At 40.0% G+C, this 18685-nt stretch overlaps 1 protein-coding gene across 1 annotated transcript in view; it reads right to left on the bottom strand.

Moving 5' to 3' along the window:
- Positions 1-6386: 6386 nt before the first annotated feature.
- The window catches only part of CC2D2B (coiled-coil and C2 domain containing 2B), a 76531-nt gene continuing 64232 nt past the window's right edge, over positions 6387-18685 (bottom strand). Inside the window, exons 28-34 of the mRNA XM_069460711.1 lie at positions 18241-18330; positions 16724-16837; positions 14272-14406; positions 13800-13922; positions 10957-11015; positions 8793-8970; positions 6387-6575 (exon numbers count right to left, since the gene is read on the bottom strand). Of these exons, the coding sequence (XP_069316812.1) occupies positions 6387-6575; positions 8793-8970; positions 10957-11015; positions 13800-13922; positions 14272-14406; positions 16724-16837; positions 18241-18330 (888 nt within the window). The remainder of the gene's footprint in view (positions 6576-8792; positions 8971-10956; positions 11016-13799; positions 13923-14271; positions 14407-16723; positions 16838-18240; positions 18331-18685) is intronic.

Here is an 18685-nt window from a genome sequence, read left to right as displayed (position 1 = left end):
CGCGTACAAAGCCAGCGCTGGGGCACAGGCAGCCCGCTGCTGCCAATCTCGTCTCGCGATACAGTGGGGTCGCCCCGAGCCGCCCAATCGGCTGCCGGGCCGGGTCCAGGTGCAGCGACCGCTGAGCCCCAGCCTGGGCCCGGGCAGCATCCTGGGCGGCGCCTTGTAGCCTAGGCTTCGGTTGCCCAAGAGACCTGACACCAACTAGCGCGAAGCCGGACTGAGGGTGGCTGAGGTCGGAAGTGCACCGGAGAAATTATAACGTTGATCACTGCAATGACTGATCCAGCCAGGCCACTCACCTGCTGAGAACCTTCGATGGCTCCCTGGTGCCCGGAGGAAAGTTCCGACGCCTCAGTCTGGCATTTAAAACCCTTCGCAGCATGGATTCAATCTGCCCTATCTCACATTGCAACAGCCCCATATATCTTAGGGGCTGCTCTGTGGGATCATCAGTCTTTCCAAATCTGCTTTAGCTGTTTCAACTGCCCCTAAAGCACTTTTTCTGTGAAATTCCGATCTCTTTTAACTTCCACCTCAAAACCCACCCTCCCAGAAACCTAATTAATCTCTTCCCCCTTCTTATTTCCTTTGCTTTCGAGATTCCCAAGAGCTTTGAATGAAGGGAATTAAGATTACCTTTAGTAACCTTGCTTGTCAAATCCATAGTGGATGTAATTAACCATCTGTGGTCGTAAGTCAGGAATCTACAAAACTGAAAACACTCCAACGTCAATTAAAGTGATGTGGGAGCTGAAATGTGATTAGCAGAAACCTAATCAATTTATTTTAACCTGTTTGGTGGACCATCACTAAAGTGGATAGTCACCAAAAGACAGTGATCCCCACTTCTCTGAAACTATCACCCTCCTTTAACATTAAAAAAATAAATATTAAAACATAAAACCCCTCCACTTTTACTGTGAATCCTTTTCCAAAAAGATGCCTGATGATAAAGAACTACTACAAAGTGATGAATGTGTGTTACGTGCATCTAGGTTTATCACAATGGCATCTTCATACACTTAAAGAACAGGAGCAGGCATGTATATGAGCCTTAGTCCACCTATAGACTATGCCTATGCCCAGGAGAGCAGGGCTATAGAAACCAGTGGCAAGAAAAGGGAAACTCAGAAGCAGAGGTTGGCAGAGCCCAGAAAGGCTGCCCTCACCTATTTCAGTTGCAGGGGTTTCTCTAGAAAGGAGATAGACAACATTAGGCTAAAAGCTCCATGCCATTTTTAATGGCATTTAAGTAGTATCAACTTCCTCAGGTTCCAATTCATGACTAATGAGCAACTTTATGTCAATAATTTGGTTTCCAAATGACTTAAATATCCAGGGCCTATTTAAGAACCCTTTCAGAAAAATAGGTCACAGACTATAATCATTGGTATAATAAGTAGGTTGTCTCATGGTTTCTACTTTGAAGGTATTGTTCACTGGGAGATATTTATTTAGAAATCATTCTTTTATTATTTTCTGGATTTGCCTCATGTGATGAGAAGACTTCAATGTTCATTTCCTTTTATAGATTAACGTTCATTATATAGACATTAATCTACACACATATGTATTTTTCCCTAGTGTGTCTTAGATTATAAATCCCTAAAATGTGAAATTCAGGTTTATTATTATTTTTTTTAAATTCCTATAGAGCAAGGTGGACACAATTAAGGTATTTACTTAATTCTTAAATAAAAGTCTTCTCTTAGAATTTGAATGGAAGAGAGAAACATAATGAACAACAAAAAAACATGTCACATGGTGACAAGTACTGTGAAGAAAAACAAACAGAAACAGAGGCTAGAAAGTGACCATGGGTAGACTTTTTTTTTTTTTTTTTTTTAATGAAGGGGTGGAGGGTTGTGAGGAGGCATTGCTCAGTTGCCTTGTTTGTTGTTGAGACATAGTCTCACTCTGTCACCCTGGGTAGAGTGCAGTGGTGTCACTGTAGCTCACTGCAACCTCCAACTCCTGGGCTCTAAGTGATCCTTCTGCCTCAGCCTCCTGTGTAATTGGGACTATAGGCGCAGGCCACAAAGCCTGGCTGGGTTCCACACCCCCCCCCCCACCTTTCTTTTTGGTAGAGACAGGGTCTAACTCTTGCTCAGGCTAGTCTCGAACTCCTGAGCTCAAACAATCCTCCCGCCTCAGCCTCCCAGAATGCTATGATTATAGGTGTGAGCCACGGCACCAGGCCAAGCCAACCCCAGTCGACTTTGTTTTATGATAAAGTGAGGCGTGCAAAGGAATGAGGGAAAGGAGTGAGAATACACATAATCTGGTGGCTGAGCCTTCCAGGCAGAGGGAACAGCAAATCTCTAAGGAGAATATATGTTTGGCGTGAAAATAGGGGCCAATGTATGTCTGCAGCAAAGAGGAGATAGGAAGGACATTCCAAGTGTAGGAAGCAGTGATCATCAGCAAAGGTATGAAAGGATGGAAGTAAAAAAGGCAGAATATCTACATAAAGAGCAGAGAATGGAAACTGCAGAGTCCAGTGTGACTGCAGCATAAGGCACAGCTGGGTTTGGCAAGAGATGAGGGGGGAACCAGATTCTCTGGAGAGTTTTTGTAACTCACTAAACTTTAGGCAATGGAAAGGTGCTGGTTTTAAATTGTTTATTGAAATTTTTTAAATGAATGCATACAAAAAGTAAGACCTTCAAATAGTAAAAGGCTATATACAGTGACTAGCAGGTCTTCCTCCCTCCTCTAATCCCAGTTCTTCCAGAACCAACACTATTACTCTTTTATACCCTTCCAGGGATATACAGGTATTTATGATCATGCATCTATATAACCCCCTTGACCCATTTTGCACACAAATGGTAGCACATTACACACTGTCTTGTGTACTTAGCTTTTATCATACAGAATATTCTGGTGAACATTCCATAATAGAATTTCCAGGATTACTTTCAATGGCTACATTGTATTCTACTGGATGTTAAAGAGCTTAAAACCTTTCAACGATTTCCTACTGCACTGTCAATGAAATCTAAACTCTTTACTATGACCCATATGGTCGGGTCCTGATGTAACTCTCCGGTGCTGCTACTCTCCCCTCCCCAGGAAAGTCTCTTCTTGGACTGAAGATCTTTGCAATCAAAGTTTCCTCTTGAATGCTTTTATCACAGGTCTTTGCACTACTGGCTTCCTTTCACCTCTGGTAGACTGTGATTTGCCCACCCAACAGCCACATTCCTCTTTCTCCTCACCAACAGAATGCTGATTTTAGTTGGGGGAGCAATATATCCATGTAAAACACTTGATCTCCCAGCCTCTCTTATACCATAGGAGTGATACAGTTCTGGCCAGTGGGATATAAATAGACGACACTGGGAATGGTCTCCCGGGAAGCATTTTTAAAACAGCAAAACCAGCTGGCATACTCTACCATCCCACTCCTTTTCTGTATTTTCTGGTCATGAAAATGCTTGTGAAACGACAGCCAAGTTTCTGAAAGTGTGCTCCCTAGATCAGCAGTCTCAACATCACCTGGGAATTTATTTTTTTATTTATTTATTTTTTTTTTGAGACAGAATCTCACTGTGTTGCCCGGGCTAGAGTGCCATGGCGTCAGCCTAGCTCACAGCAACCTCAAACTCCTGGGCTCAAGCAATCCTTCTGCCTCAGCCTCCCGAGTAGCTGGGACTACAGGCATGCGCCACCATGCCCAGCTAATTTTTCTATATATATTTTTAGCTGTCCAGATCATTTCTTTCTATTTTTAGTAGAGACGGGGGGGGGGGGGGTCTCGCTCTTGCTCAGGCTGGTCTCGAACTCCTGAGCTCAAACAATCCTCCCGCCTCGGCCTCCCAGAGTGCTAGGATTACAGGCATGAGCCACCATGCCCGGCCATCACCTGGGAATTTATAAGTACAAATTATCAGGCCCCACCCTAGACCCACAGAATCAGAAACTCTAGGGGTGGGGCGAGCATATGTTTCAACAAGCCCTTCAGGTGATTCTTATACTTGCTGAAATTTGAAAGCCACTGAGGTAGAAGATAGAAGACACCTCAAAGATAGCCAAGAAGTTGGATGAAGCTAGTATACCTACAACATCATGGAGCCACTATACCAGACTTGGACTGGCTCCTCTTGACCTGCAGTGCTGTGAAAAAGTAATCCCTATTTGGTTATGCTAGTGTGGTTAGGTTTCTACTACGGGCAACTGAATGCACTTGTAATTGATAAATCATTGTTTAAATCTCAGCTTAAATGTTATCTCCTTAGAGAAGCCTTCCCTGACTACTCTGCTTACAACCTTCATCCCCACCAAATACCTTCTTTATCATCCCATCCTATTTGTTTCCTTTATAGTACTCAAATCACGTCCTGAAATTTTCCCACTCACTTGCTGTTTATATGGTATGGTGTCTTTGTCCTGTAAGAATGTAAGCTTCACACCTGTAGGTAGGGTCTTTTTGCTGCTGTACTCCAGCACGTACTCAAGTGTCTGGCACATAATGGATGCTCCCTAATTATTTGTGGAATGATTTAAAAAAACTTTAAACTTATACATTCCACTTAAAATCATGTATTTTTAATGTTTAAATGAAAAATGATTCATTACATATAATTTTACAATTTTCAGGGAAAAATTTAGTTGTAAAAAAAAAAATTCATACAATATGGAAAGGTCCTCTGGGCTTGCCTGTGAACACTTGCTACCTTACTCTTGAGTGGCCTATCAATTCTAAAACCACAAACAACTAATAAAATAGCTATGTAAACATTCAAAGCTCCACAGAAGTGAACTACATGAATTCAGTATTTCTTTGGCAACTTCATCTTTCCATCAGCATCATTTTGACTTGTTTAATAACAACATTTCATGCAACATTTAAACACAAATATTCAAATAAAAATAAAAATTCTCATTAGTTTTCTAGTGCATGCCACAAGACATGCACAATTAGGTTTTAACCTGGGAAGAAAAAACATTCCTTCACCCACTTTGCTTTCTCTAGTAATCTCAAGCTTTGTCTAACATCACTGCAAATAAATGAGGCCTGCTCTGGCACAGGTGCATGCAGGCACATTTGGGTAAGGGATACAGATTGGGGGTCTCCTGCAGATGAATTTAGGGTCTCTGGTCTCTGCATGTGAGAGTGAACCAAGAAACCCCAATGCTTCTGTCATGGGAGAGATGAATTATCTTTCTCTTATCTTTACCTCATACAAAACTGCTCTGGTCAACCTTTGGAAATCTGTATCCCTTGATTATTTCTTTTAAATAATAAGTTGTTATGTTACATTTAAGTAAATTGTATAAATATTTTTCTCAATGAGGACAAAATAATCAATGAGAAGAAAGTATAGTGCTTCCTACTTAGATCCCTGTCCACTTTTTCTTGAGGAGCTCCTAGGATCTAGATGGACCATCACTAGGAAAAAAAAACAAAACAGCAAAAAGTGCCAGAGGCAGAGTGAGGGGCTGTTCACTAAGGAGAAAAGGAGCCCTGAGATTTGTCAAGACCATTTCCTCCCTCACAGAATCGGGAGAGATTAGATAAGATTAGAGCTTCCTCAGAGTCCCTTCCAAATACCTTTTTCATGTGTAGCAAACTTTCATCAGGTGCAAACTTTTGAAACGGCTCCAGAACTGACATATCAGCCCAACATGGTAGATTTTCCTTTTTTTCTTTCTCAGTGAAATAACCTTTTATCTATGAGAGGCAATGACCTTAGGTTTCCATTTGAGTAACATCTACCTGAAATTATATCAGTACCAGCCTTACTTTTGTAATGACAACATTTCTTAAGTCTGGGTTCTTCCTCTTAAAAGTGCATCAGAATTATCTGGGGGTGCTTGTTGAAAATAACGCAGGTTCTGGAGCTCTACTCCCAGAGGTTCTGCTTTAATAGGTCTTGGGTAGGATATGGGAATCTACATTTTCAACAAGGCTCTCCAGATGATTCTGATGGAGATGGTGTGAGGCCCACAATTTGAGAAACACTGGCCTTAGGGGGAAAAGCCAGAATTGCTTCTTTCCCAGAATAAGACTTACTGTAGACAGTGACCCAAGACAGCCAGACTTCCCAAAGGGTCCTCCTTGAAGAGGTTTCTGGTGAGGAGGTCATCCAGACTCATCCTCAAAGACTCAGGGGAATAAATCTCCATACTGCCCAACTTGATAAGTGAATCAAAAATTGGGTTTAGCACTTGGCTAGATTTTAGAATAAGCAGCAAAATCCCAAGGTACCAGAAAAGTTTGGTTTGCTCCTGGTCTAGGGATTCATAGCACAATCTTTTCCTTTTTTTATATTTTTATTATTTTTTCTTTTTCTTTTTTAAATTTTTTTCCTTCTTATTTCCCTTTCTTCCAGACCCCACAAGGACACCGAAATCTTTCCCTTTTCTCTTCTTCCTTTTCACTTATATTGGGTTAAGGAAGCCAAATAAACCCACACAGATAATATGTTACTTGGGTATGAATGGATGTATACAGCTAATGCAAATTCTGTGTGGGGAAATTCAGAAGAGTGAATTCCAGTTTGATACACGGCATCAATAACTGACTGTAGATCAGTGTATGGCATCTGGATGGGAAATCCTACAACCTGGATCAAAGACAGAACAACATATAAACCCACATTACAATCAGGTAATCAGGAATTATTGTACACAAAAAGATCACAGAAGACTCAAAGAAATGATAGCCATAATATAATAATAGTTTTTTGTGGGTGCTGATTATGTTCTGGGTATAACTAAATGTTTCACATACATATTTAATCCTCAAACAACCCTATGAGGTAGGTACTATCATAATCCCCACTTAACAGGTAGAGAGGAACACAACCAGGTCTGTCTGATGCTAGAGCCTATCCTGCACATTCAACATTCTACATACTTGCACCCTTTCTAGACAGCAAACTGCCAAAAAAGAAATTACTTGGTCCTACGTATGAGAGATTTAAGTGAGAATTTTTGAAGACTTTATTCAACATTGATTCAGTTTATATTTACTAAGTGACTATTTATGTAACAAGATTAACAGATCATGGAACATGGTCCTTTGCAAAATTATCTATTTAATAATACACAGTGACATTCATAAGCCTCTTTCAACCTTATACAGGAATATTTTCCTAATTCTTAAATCTGTTCACGTGTTCTTCCCATGTGGTTGTGTAGTGCACTGTCCTTCCTTGGGCTTACTTAAAAAAATATATTGCAATTATCTGTTTCCTAGTCTGCCTTTCTAAGTATAAGTAGTCTGTCATCTCTGTGGATGCACAAGCTCATATCTGCCTTGTTTAATGCCATAACTTCATTGCCTAGCACAATTCCTGGCACATAGAATAAAAATAATAAATAGCATCTACTAAACATTTAGTAGGTGTTGGGTGCTAGAGTAAGTAGTAACTCACACAATCCTCAACAAAATGACAAAACAGACAACTATTTTTATCCCTGTTATCCAATGGGGTAGAAAGTGTAGACAGGTTAGGTAACTTGCTCTAAATCAAAACTAGTGAGTGGTTAAGCCAGGTTTGAACACAGGCTGCAGGGTTCAGTCCAGGTTTATTATTGTTGACTGTATTATTAAATAGTCAGATAATTTTATATCAGAACACCAAGTTTTAAACCTTGGCTTATATTTAACTATGCCTTGCTTATCTGTTTACTCCCTAATTCTATTGAAAATAAAGCAAAACAAAAACAACTTCTTCCCTACTCATGAATGAATAGTGCTGGCAGATCCCTTCCTGGTGGCCTAGGTACTCAACTCCAAACTCCTTACTTCCTCCTCTCAGAGGCTTCCACTAGGAGACATCTTCCACTCTATATTGATGGTAAGGGGAACGAGGAGTCTTACTCTTGGGAGGCTCGGTTTTTCAAAAACCCACTGGACCAGTTCATAGGGGAGAGGAGGTGAAAAGATACCCAGAGCTGAGGGTAGGGTAGGAAAAGGAAAGGAGAATCCTAACAATACATCAGATGCCCACCATGTTTGCTTATGGACTTGTGGAGTTTGAGATGCCTTTTTGCCATCCAAGATGTCAATGGGCTGGCAAATATATGAGAGGAGGTCAGGAGAGAGGTCCAGGCTTAATGTATAAATTTGGGAGTACAGCTGGCCCTCCATATTGGAAGGTTCTACATCCCATCCACTGATTCAACCAACCAAGGATCAAAAATATTTGAAAAAATAAAAATAACAATATGACAATAAAAAATAATATGAATAAAAATAGTATAACAGTTATTTACATAGCATTTACATTGTATTAGGTATTATAAGTAATCAAGAGATGATTTAAAGTATACAGGAGGATGTACATAGGTTATATGCAAATACTATGCCATTTTATTAATATATGAGGGACTTGAGTATCCATAAATTTTGGTACCCATGGAGGTCCAGGAACCACTGGTCCTGGATGACTATGATTTGCATATAGAAGAAGCTTGTCTGCAGTCCTCTTGCCCAGAACTAGTGACAAGGAATCCAATCTATTACTGGAGATCATCTTTTACTTTCTTAGTTACAGGGTGGTTTCCTTTTGGGCATCTCTTTCCAAAGTCTATAGCTCATACATCATAAAATATGTGACTGGTTTCAAGAAAATGCCATGCAGTATGGTCCTGGTAATGACTGTTCACTACATTCGAACAATTATTCTTGGTCTATAAGTAAATCCATTTTAATGCCATAGCATCTATCTTCCAGGATCAAGACAAAAGGCATTTCAGAGATATTTAAGATTGCTATTATTTAGCAATTAATATACATAAAACAATGTCATTAATGCATTAAATTATATACAAACCCAATAAAGTTGTAGTAGTCTTTCAAATTCACCCTCTTTTTCATCTGAAGCAAAGCTTCCTATGCCAACTTCTAGCTTAGGAAGGATTTGTCGCAAAATAGATGAACATTGTCGATTCCAACGTGTTGGGTGTTGAGGTCGCCATTCCATCATTTTACACTTTAGAGTCCTTTCAATCCTAAGATAAGATTGCAAAGATAATTTTATTACAAATTACAACTCATCTAGTAAATATGATAGTTTTGTCGCTTTTATTCAGGTATGAGAATGTTACTTTTGGGGCTTAGGAGGAAACCAGACCTCGATAACTAGGGGTTATCTGCCACCATTGATATTAATCAAGTTGGGGAGAAGCAAACTCTTGCTTGGCTTGGGAAGGCAAGAAGCTTCCTGGAGTAGCCAGAAATTAGCTCTCCAAGTCACATCTCTTTTCCAGTTACCTGTGTGTAGGAAGCTGCCTACTGGGTATGATTTGACAATACTTACCATCCGATTACTGGGTTGACATTCCTACTCCAAGACCTTCCTTTGACATAGAACATAGTATTTCTAAGTAACCACCTTTACGAAAATTCAGATATCTGGTCTGGCATGATGTTAACAGAGATAGGATTATTTGATCAGTTAATTTAGCAAGCAGAGTTAGGAGGAATTGAGGCATTGGACTGAGAAGTATGAGAGGTATGGCGATGAGCTTCTCCCTACTAGGATGTAAGCTCCATAAGGGCAGGGATTTTTACCTGTATACTCAGCCCCTAGAACAGTGCCTAGTGATGAATGTGCCAGGGAGGAGAGAGAATGGGGACAAAGTGTGGGTTGGTTGATGAGGTCTTCCTGAAAAGCCTTTCTGTGCAGGATGATTGCGTGCGGTTGATTCTCTAACTGCAGTGTGTGTCACAGAAGAAGCTGCTGGGAATCTCCTCTTGGTTGACTTTATAGTGCAACTAAGTGGTTGGAGTTTGCAGAAGGTCCCAATAGTGGCCATGCATCAGAATCCCCTGTAGGGCTTTATCAAAACGCTTCGCCTCCAGACATTGATTCAACAGGCCTGGTCTGGGATCCTGGCACTTGTATTTTTAAATAGTTCTAGAAGTGATTCTAATCAAAACCAGAAGTTGAGAACCATTTACATGCTGCATTTCTTTCTTTTTTGCTAAGAACTTGGATATGAGGAATGGGAATGACAGGGTGTTGGGGCAGGCGTTGTGTGCTAGTGAGAAAAGAAAGTGGCAAAACTATTTTTGTTATGCTGTTTTGATTGGTTGGTGTGACTTACATGCCAGCCTGCTGTGTGAGTATGAGTCACTGTAGGCAGTTAGATCTAGAGCCTCTGACATATCTGGAGTAGGAGTGAGGCCTGCTGCCAAGTCGGTGACCCTCTGGGCTTGACTGACCAACTCCTTAAGGCATTTGTGTGTATGTGTTTGGGGAAGTGAGGAGCGCCCAGGAGTGGCAGCACTGTTGTTTCTGCCACCCAACTGGAATGCTTTTACCATTCCCCAAGTCATGGGCCATTTGCCTTCAGGTCCTTTCAAAAGTGTTAGCTAGGCTCGGCATGGTGACTCACGCTTGTAATCCTAGCACTCTGGGAGGCTGAGGCAGGGGATTGCTTGAGGTCAAGAATTCAAGACTAGCCTGAACAAGAGCGAGACCCCATCTCTACTAAAAATAGAAAAATTTAGCTGAGCAACTAAAAATAGAAACAAAAAATTAGCCGAGCATAGTGGCACATGTCTGTAGTCCCAGCTACTTGAGAGGCTGAGACAGGAGGATTGCTTGAGCCCAGGAGTTTGAGGTTGCTGTGAGCTATGCTAAGGCCACGGCACTCACTGTAGCCTGGGCAACAGAGCAAGACTCTGTCTCAAAAAAAAAAAAAAAAGTGTTAGCTACTGCATTATTATTACTACAGGCTCAACAGGCGTGTGTTGAGAACTTTCCAACGGTGACCCACAATGTTTCCCAGAGTTAACTTAGACTGTCCTTTCAAGGAAAGCCCTAGATGGCTAAGGGCTCACTTTTCAATGCATGTACGAAGAGACAGGTGGTTTCATGAAACTATTACAATCTCCCTTTCATGTTGTGTTGCTGAATGTAGCAGCTATTTTGAATGGCTGGGTCAGGGGACGGAAAGGTGACTAAAGAGATTAAGGAGAAAACACAGTACCTGTTCTTTAGATCTTCTACCATGCTTTTATTAGTATCAGTGTAAGTTATTTCTTCAGGCTAAAATACAGACAACCAAAAGTTAGGAAAGAGTCTATAGAGACCATTTTTACATCACAGTCACTCTGGTGTACTACCTAAAATGAGGAGGAACCCAAACCAGGCTCTCATGGCAGAAACACTTCATCCCATGGGTAAAATGTAGACCCCAGTATTCCCTTAGACACATGCAAACCCCAAAGAACTGGATACTGGCAGCTGAAAGAAAAAATAGTCAAAGAAGGAAGAAGACAAACGGTGTTAGAAGATTAATAACAATGTACGATGTTTATTGAGCATTCCATATGTGCCAGGATTTACATGTATTACTTTACTTTAAAACCTTTAAAGACCCTAGAGCAGTAAGCATACTATTGCCCCTACTTTAAAGATGAGGTAACTGAGACTCAGAACAGAGAGGTTAAGTAACTTTGCCAAGGTCACAGTGAAAAAGACCAGTATAGCTGCCAAAGATTATTTGGTAGAATCAATGAGCATGTCAAATGCTTGTCTGAATAAATGAATGGGGATAGCAGGTCTGTCTTACCCATGAAAAATACCTTCTTTTGTAAATCCATACCCCCTCCCATGCACTGGGGAAGCCTCTATGGGTCTTCCTGCTCGTTGCTGCCACTCTCTGCTGGGACTATTCTCTTTCCTGATTTCCGTCTAGGCCAGCTCCTGCTCCCCCTTCCTCACTCAGCTTGTCATCACTTTTCCCCAAGAAGCCCCTGCAACTCCTCCTCCCTCAGGTCGTCTGGTGGCCATGCTCCCAAAGTACATTCATTTCTTTTGTAACAGCATTTATCACTCTGTACTGCACTTGCTTGTTTCCTTTGTTTCCTCCTCTAGAACCCAAGTTCCAAGAACACCAAGGCATGTCTTTTTCTTTGTAGTATCTACACCTAACATAGCACTGGCTCATAGCTGAAATCAATAAACATCACTTGAATGAATAAGAGAATGATCATATATTAAATAAATGAAACCTTCATTTCCAAATAGGTCTTTCAACCCCTCAGAGGCAGCAATGCTTTGGTCACACCTTTAGGAGGGGAAACCAAGGCATGGGTTATAGAGGCTGTGAATGTCTGCTCAGGAGAGATAAGCACATTTTCCCTTCTTTAAAATAACTTTTCAAATGGGAAATACATATACATGCTTGCATCTGCATGGAGGATGTTAGAAAGATGCCCCCCAAACACTGACAGTAGTTATTTCTTCCAGTGTGGGAAAGCAATGTTGAAGGGGAGAGAAACGCTTCACTTTACACACTTGGGTATTCTTTGGTTTCTTCTCTCACAGCCACCATGCATTCTTTTTGATGGTGGGAATGGCCTCGAATATACAGACAAGCACAGGGAATAACACAAGGAGAGCCACCCAACATACTCCTTTAAAAACTACTGATGTGTGGCTACCACTCTCAGAGATTCTGATGTAATGCACGTACAGGCAAATTGAGAACTATTATAAATTGGTTCAGTTGGTTCATCTTTTACTGCTGTACGGAAGATTTCATTTTATGAGAACTTCACAACTCATGTACCAATTTTCCTGTTGATGAATCATTTCAAATTTTTGCTCTTTCGAGCAATTCTATAATGAACATTTTGTACTTGTCTCCCTGTGAATGTTCCTCTAGGGGATATACATAGAAGTTTGAACTTGTGGATCAAAGGCTGAGCATCTTCACCTTTACCGGATATCATCGTATTGCTTTCCAAAGTGTTTATAGCAATTTACGCTCCCACCATTTCTCTGCCTCTTTGCCAACCCTTGGCAAAATGTATGATCACACAATTTGTTTCCAGTTTTATGCACGTGAAATAGTTTTATTTCACATTAAACTATTAATTTCATAAAACTAATAGTTTAGTTTAAATTGCATTTCTCTGATTATGAGTGCGGTTGAACATTTGAGTTTCTGCTTCTGTGATGTATTTTGCCTATTTTTCTATTTTATTTCTCTCTTTTTCTCATCTTTTCTCTCTCTCTCTCTCCCCCTCTGGGCTCACAGCTCCTAGTTTGTAGACGTTGCCATTGCCTGCACCCTGACATACCATGGCCCTCAATCCAGAAACAGCTGCTGAGACGGTATTTGGAGTGCTTTCCCAAAGCCATACTGAGCACATCGTAGGTCCACTGGCCAAGCCATCTAGTGATTGGGTTAGTTCTCAGTCTCCTGCCTTCTGCACCCCACGCAGTGAGTCTACAGGTTTTCTTCCCAATTTCTTTCAAAAGTAGGAGTGTAGGGGAGCCCCATCATAGTCCCTGGCTTCAAAAAGTGATGCGTGCTCTGGTTCCTTGTCTTTCATGAAGCATTTTCAGACCTTGCTGCTATCCCTGCTTCAGCCCCACTCACTGTCAGTGTTTCTCTCCCGTTTCTATTCCATGAGATAATTATCATGGTTTGGAGCCCAGATAAGCCTTTTGTCTGTCAATTTTTATACCTGATCATCACCATGGATGTGGAGCAGGAGGGCTAGGTCAAAGTAATAACTTACTATACATCTTGAACATTATATGCTATGTTTTATGATTAAAAATTTTTTAATTCTATTTTAACATTGAAATTCACATTTGAGATGGCACTTTGTTCTCAATTTATTTTCCTTCAGATAGAGCAAAAGAGCCAAAGTAGCCCGAACATGGGCTGCATGGCAGAGAAAACTAGTTTTTGATTAACGTTGCCAAATAATTCAATAAGCAATCAACTACAAACCATGGCAAGAGCTGTCACAACTAGTAAAGATTAGAAGCAATGGTAACTCTCATACAGACACCTGGAAAAATATGATTTACCTGTATGCTTTGTGCTTTTATCTCTTGAAAATTGTTTGGAAGCAACTGTTTCCAGAAACTTTCCTTTGAATAGTCAAAATGTACAGCCATTGGTATATTATTTTGTTGAATATTAAACCAGACCTATTAAAACATTAATAGAAAATCATTGTAGGTCCATGGAACACAAGGCCCATAGTTGGTAAGGATGAAGCAAAATTTTACAGTCTTACTGCCCAATGAAGTGGCAGAAGCCAAGGGCAGTTCTGAGGCGAGAGACAGAGATTCCAGGGTTTTGTGATCACTAGACTATCTCACTGGTTCTCAACCTTGGAGGCACTACAGACCCACCTGGGGGATTGCCCAGGCTCCATACCCCAGGGATTCTGATTGAACATCTATATTTTCTCCAAAGTTCCCAGGTGATTCTAATGTATAGCCAGAGTGACTCTTGAGGAGATAACTCAAAATAAGATTTCCCCCATACACTCACATTTCTATCATCAAACAAACAATCTACACTTTGTAAGGGACAAAATGGGTCAAACTGCTTATGACATTGCCCAGTTGATGGATTCCAAAGCAAATATTCATCAGTTTCTTGAGTTAATACATAAGCCACAGGCCCCTGTATGAAGAAACAGAGTTAAAGTCATTTGTGGTGCATTTAACTAACTTCTATATGTGGAAATTATAATGCGCTGATGCTAATTCTTAAAAGTCTTTTTTAGGGCTTTTTAGTTTTTTGAAAAAAAACAAACCCCCAAAGCTCCAGCAATCCTCCGGGCCCAGCTTGGCACGAGGACTCAGATGAGAGACCCTGTGAGCCAGTGCAGCCACGTACGGGCCTGCAGGGTATTACCCTCATGGCAATGAAATATGCTATTCTAACAAAATCAGTATATTATGATGATTTCCCAACAGATAGCACTAAAGTGTCTTGAGGTGGGGGCACTTTTGTCTAATTCACACAAGGTGCTATGTGGACTAGCCCTGTTTTGATTAGAATATAGTTGGAGACTAAGGGTGAACATCAGGCAGAGTTACGGAATGGAAACTGGCTTACAGCTCTGATAAAACCAAGTCATTAAATTAAAATATAAGAAATTTTAAGCCATTAAATTAAAATTAAGAACAAGATTAGAGGCTAAAGACTATACAGGAAACTAGTCTGAGGAATAAAAAGTAGTCATGATGTTATTATTTTTCTCTGCACATACCTTTTATAGCGTAAGCCTTTCTTGGCAAATAATACAAGTTCAGGTAACAAGAATAAGACCATTTAACATTTATTCATTATTTATGTGTATCAGGTACCATTTTAAGCATTCACACTAACTTTCACTCCAAATTTTGTGACGTAGGGATGGTTATTATGCCCATCTTTCAGATAAAGAATCAAAGACTAAGCTAGGGTAACAGTGAATGGCATTATTCCTGTTTTGTAAGGATATAACTGAGGATCAGAGAAGTAAACAAGGCTGATAGCATACAGTTAGTAAGTGGCATTTCTGGGTGTAAAACCCATGTCTGACTGTGCCGCTAACCCATATACTGAACACTATGCTGTGTAGCCTGGTCTCTCTGACCCCTCAGTCCTTGCTCTCCATCACCACGCTCCTCTTCTCTGTAGGATAGAGGAGGCTTGAGCTAAACCACGCAGCTGAGGGGAAGCCCTGAATGGCTGTCTCTGGCGGTGTGGTTCACAGGTACAGATGCAAATGTCCATCAAAATATTGTTGACTGTTTACTGCCATCCTAGTGGCACTTAAAACTACAGCAGGGGATTATGTGGGAAGAATTGACCATAGCATAGGCTTTTAGTGAACAAACTTGAAAAAGAAATAACAAGGGAATATAGGGAAACAAATGATTATGACAAAAATCATAAGGCAAGACACTCCTGATAGGGCTAGAAACAGTTCAAAAAGTATAGTTTTCTAGAGGTATGAATGCAGGAGAAGTATATAAATTAAGTTATAAAAATTTCTGATAGGTAAATAAGAATTTCTGACCTACTTGTAAGATTAAAACCTGAGTAATGGAGCATGAAGAAAACTGTTTTTTCAAAGATCTTAAAATATAGTTATTATTAATGGAAACATATGGTGGATTATACCCACCACAAACACACTGTAACTATTGCTACATAACCACCACCACCACCACCACCACTTATTGAGTATTTGCCATAAACAGGTGCTATTCTCAGTGCCTTATATGAACTAGGCCAGTGGTCCCCAACCTTTTTGGCACCCAGGACTGGTTTCATGGAAGACAATTTTTCCATGGAGCGGGGAGGTGGGGATGGTTTTGGGATGATTCAAGCACATTACATTTATTGTGCAGTCAGACCTCTCTGCTAATGATAATCTGTATTTGCAGCCACTCCCCAGCACTAGCATCACCACCTCAGCTCCAGATCCTTGTAAGGAGTGTGCAACCTAGATCTTTTGCATACGCAGTTTACAGTAGGGTTCATGCTCTTATGAGAATCTAGTTCTGCCATTGATCTGACAGGAGGCAGAGATCAGGCCGTGATGTAAGCAATAGGGAGCGGCTGTAAATACAGAGGAAGCTTTGCTTGCTCGCCCACCACTCACCTCCTGCTGTACAGCTTGGTTCCTAACAGGCCAGTACCAGTCCGCAGCCCAGGGATGGGGACTGCAGTACTAGGCACTTTAATATTCCCAGTAACCCTATGAAGTAGAACTATTGTTTAGTACTATTGTATAAAGGAGAAAAACAAAAGGAAGTCACTCTTTACATTGTATTATAGAAATTTTGATGAAACATTATCCTCCTAACTATTAATAATAATTGCTCATGAAATTCCAAATTAGCTTGTGAAGAGATGGAAACTTGGAGTTGAAGTCTTTTAAATTTGCAGCTGGTATCCAATTTGGTTTTGCTTACATTATTTCAGTATGAACTCCAGCACTTACTTCTAACACTGAGGTTCCCAGTAGGACAAACGCCTTCTTCCCCAAATACAGGAAGAAATTACAGAGAAGTATGGCATGCTCCTCCTTATTTCCAATAGCCAAACTGATGCAGCGCTAAGGCAAAACAAAAGCAATGAGAACAAAAAGTAAAAAAGGAAAGGAAAGTTGAGTAATGCAAGCATCCAACAGATTTAGAGCCCCTCTATTCCCTCTAATTCCAAACCCATTTATTTTTGCCAAGTTGCTAAGATGACAGCAAAGCAGACAGCTCTGGCTTTGCTAGGGCATTAGAAGAACAGAACATTGACTAGGAACATTGGGGTCACCTTTATTAAGGGGCACTTAATATAGATATTATATAGAGTAACCAGATAATTTATACCCAAAATGGGACATTTTTGTTTAGGACAAATATTAAACAACCCTGGGCAAACTGGGACATATAGACTGGTATTTTGAGGAATCTTATCTGATAGGGAATCAATCACATAATATTTGGGAGGAAATGATACCTTTCTGAGTTCTACCAGATTTGAATCACTGGATCTTAGAACAAAACCATACATTTGTGTCTTCCTTGGTCCACTTAGCAGGACACAGGGCTAACTTAACAGACATATTAAGTCTATTGAGTCTAACCTATTAAGTTAGCCCTGTTTCCCTTAAATTCATCCAGTTTAGCTCTAACTCAGCTCTAAAACATTCTAGATAGGTACCAGGATTATCACTTCCAGATGAAAGTGTCCCTCTATTAGGCTCCCATTATATTTGTATTTTCTAATTCAAATATTTATTGAATGCTTGCTAAATTTAAAGCAGTGTACAAGTGATGAATATAAGAACAGATAAGAACCAAGTCTCCCTCTGCCTTCAAGGAGTTTACAATTGGGATGTATGTGTACAGGGTGAGATGTGGGGTCAACATATTAGCAACTAAATATAATTTAAGGAGAATGGAGGAAGTGCTCTAGGGTTGCCAAATTTAGAAAAAAAAATTATAGGATGCCCAGTTAAATTTGAATTTCAGATAAACAAATTATTTTAATAGTAGTTTGTCCCAAATATTGCATGGGCCTGTATTTAATTTGGCAACTAATCTAAAGAGACCTTTAATCCAAGTGCTAAGGAAGAGCACTGCTATATGAGCTCTTCATTCCATTGGGGGAGACTGAGGAAAGCTTTAGGCAAATGACAGTGTCTGCCCAGGACTTTAGGGTCTGACCAACTCCACAGTGACAACCATACTGCTCTCTGGAGAATGTCATAATATCGTATTCTTGGAATTCCTGTGGAATAAAAATATTTATGAGCTACCACTTAGAATGCTGAAAAGATTTTTTGGCCTTCATAAATTATTTCCATAGATTGTTACAGAACTGAAGATATAGTTAAAATTATCAAATACTTTTAAAATTCACAAGACAAAATATTACATGAATACATAATATTTTAAAAGGCTTCTTTCAAAGAAAAGCAAGAAACACTATACACTTTAATTATAAAATATAATTTGTTACCTCTGATGTCAACCATATATCAAAACCATCATTTTCATCCACTGTATCAGGCATAAAAGGAATCAAAGATACAAATCGAGAAATGATGTCCTAAAATAATATTAATTTACATTTATTGAGTATGTACTATATGTCCATCGCTGAGCACAGTGCTTTACATGCATTATCTCATGTAGTATATGCTATAAGCCTATGAAGTAGAAACTATCATTATTCTAGTTTCACAGAAAGGAAACAAGCTTGGAGTGATAAAATAACCTGTACAGAGTCATATGGCTAATATAATATACAGGTGAAGTCTCTGGGGAACTAAGCCCAAGCTGGCCTGCTCCAGAGGGTGCATGTTAATCATTATATTTTATCATAATAAATTATTAAAATTTTAAACATTATAACAATATGTATCAACATTAGACATGTACTTTAAAATGTAACTGTTAAAAAA

Source organism: Eulemur rufifrons, chromosome 28 (genome assembly GCF_041146395.1).
Source record: "Eulemur rufifrons isolate Redbay chromosome 28, OSU_ERuf_1, whole genome shotgun sequence".
Lineage (NCBI taxonomy): Eukaryota > Metazoa > Chordata > Mammalia > Primates > Lemuridae > Eulemur > Eulemur rufifrons.
This window is presented reverse-complemented; position numbering and strand designations above follow the sequence as displayed.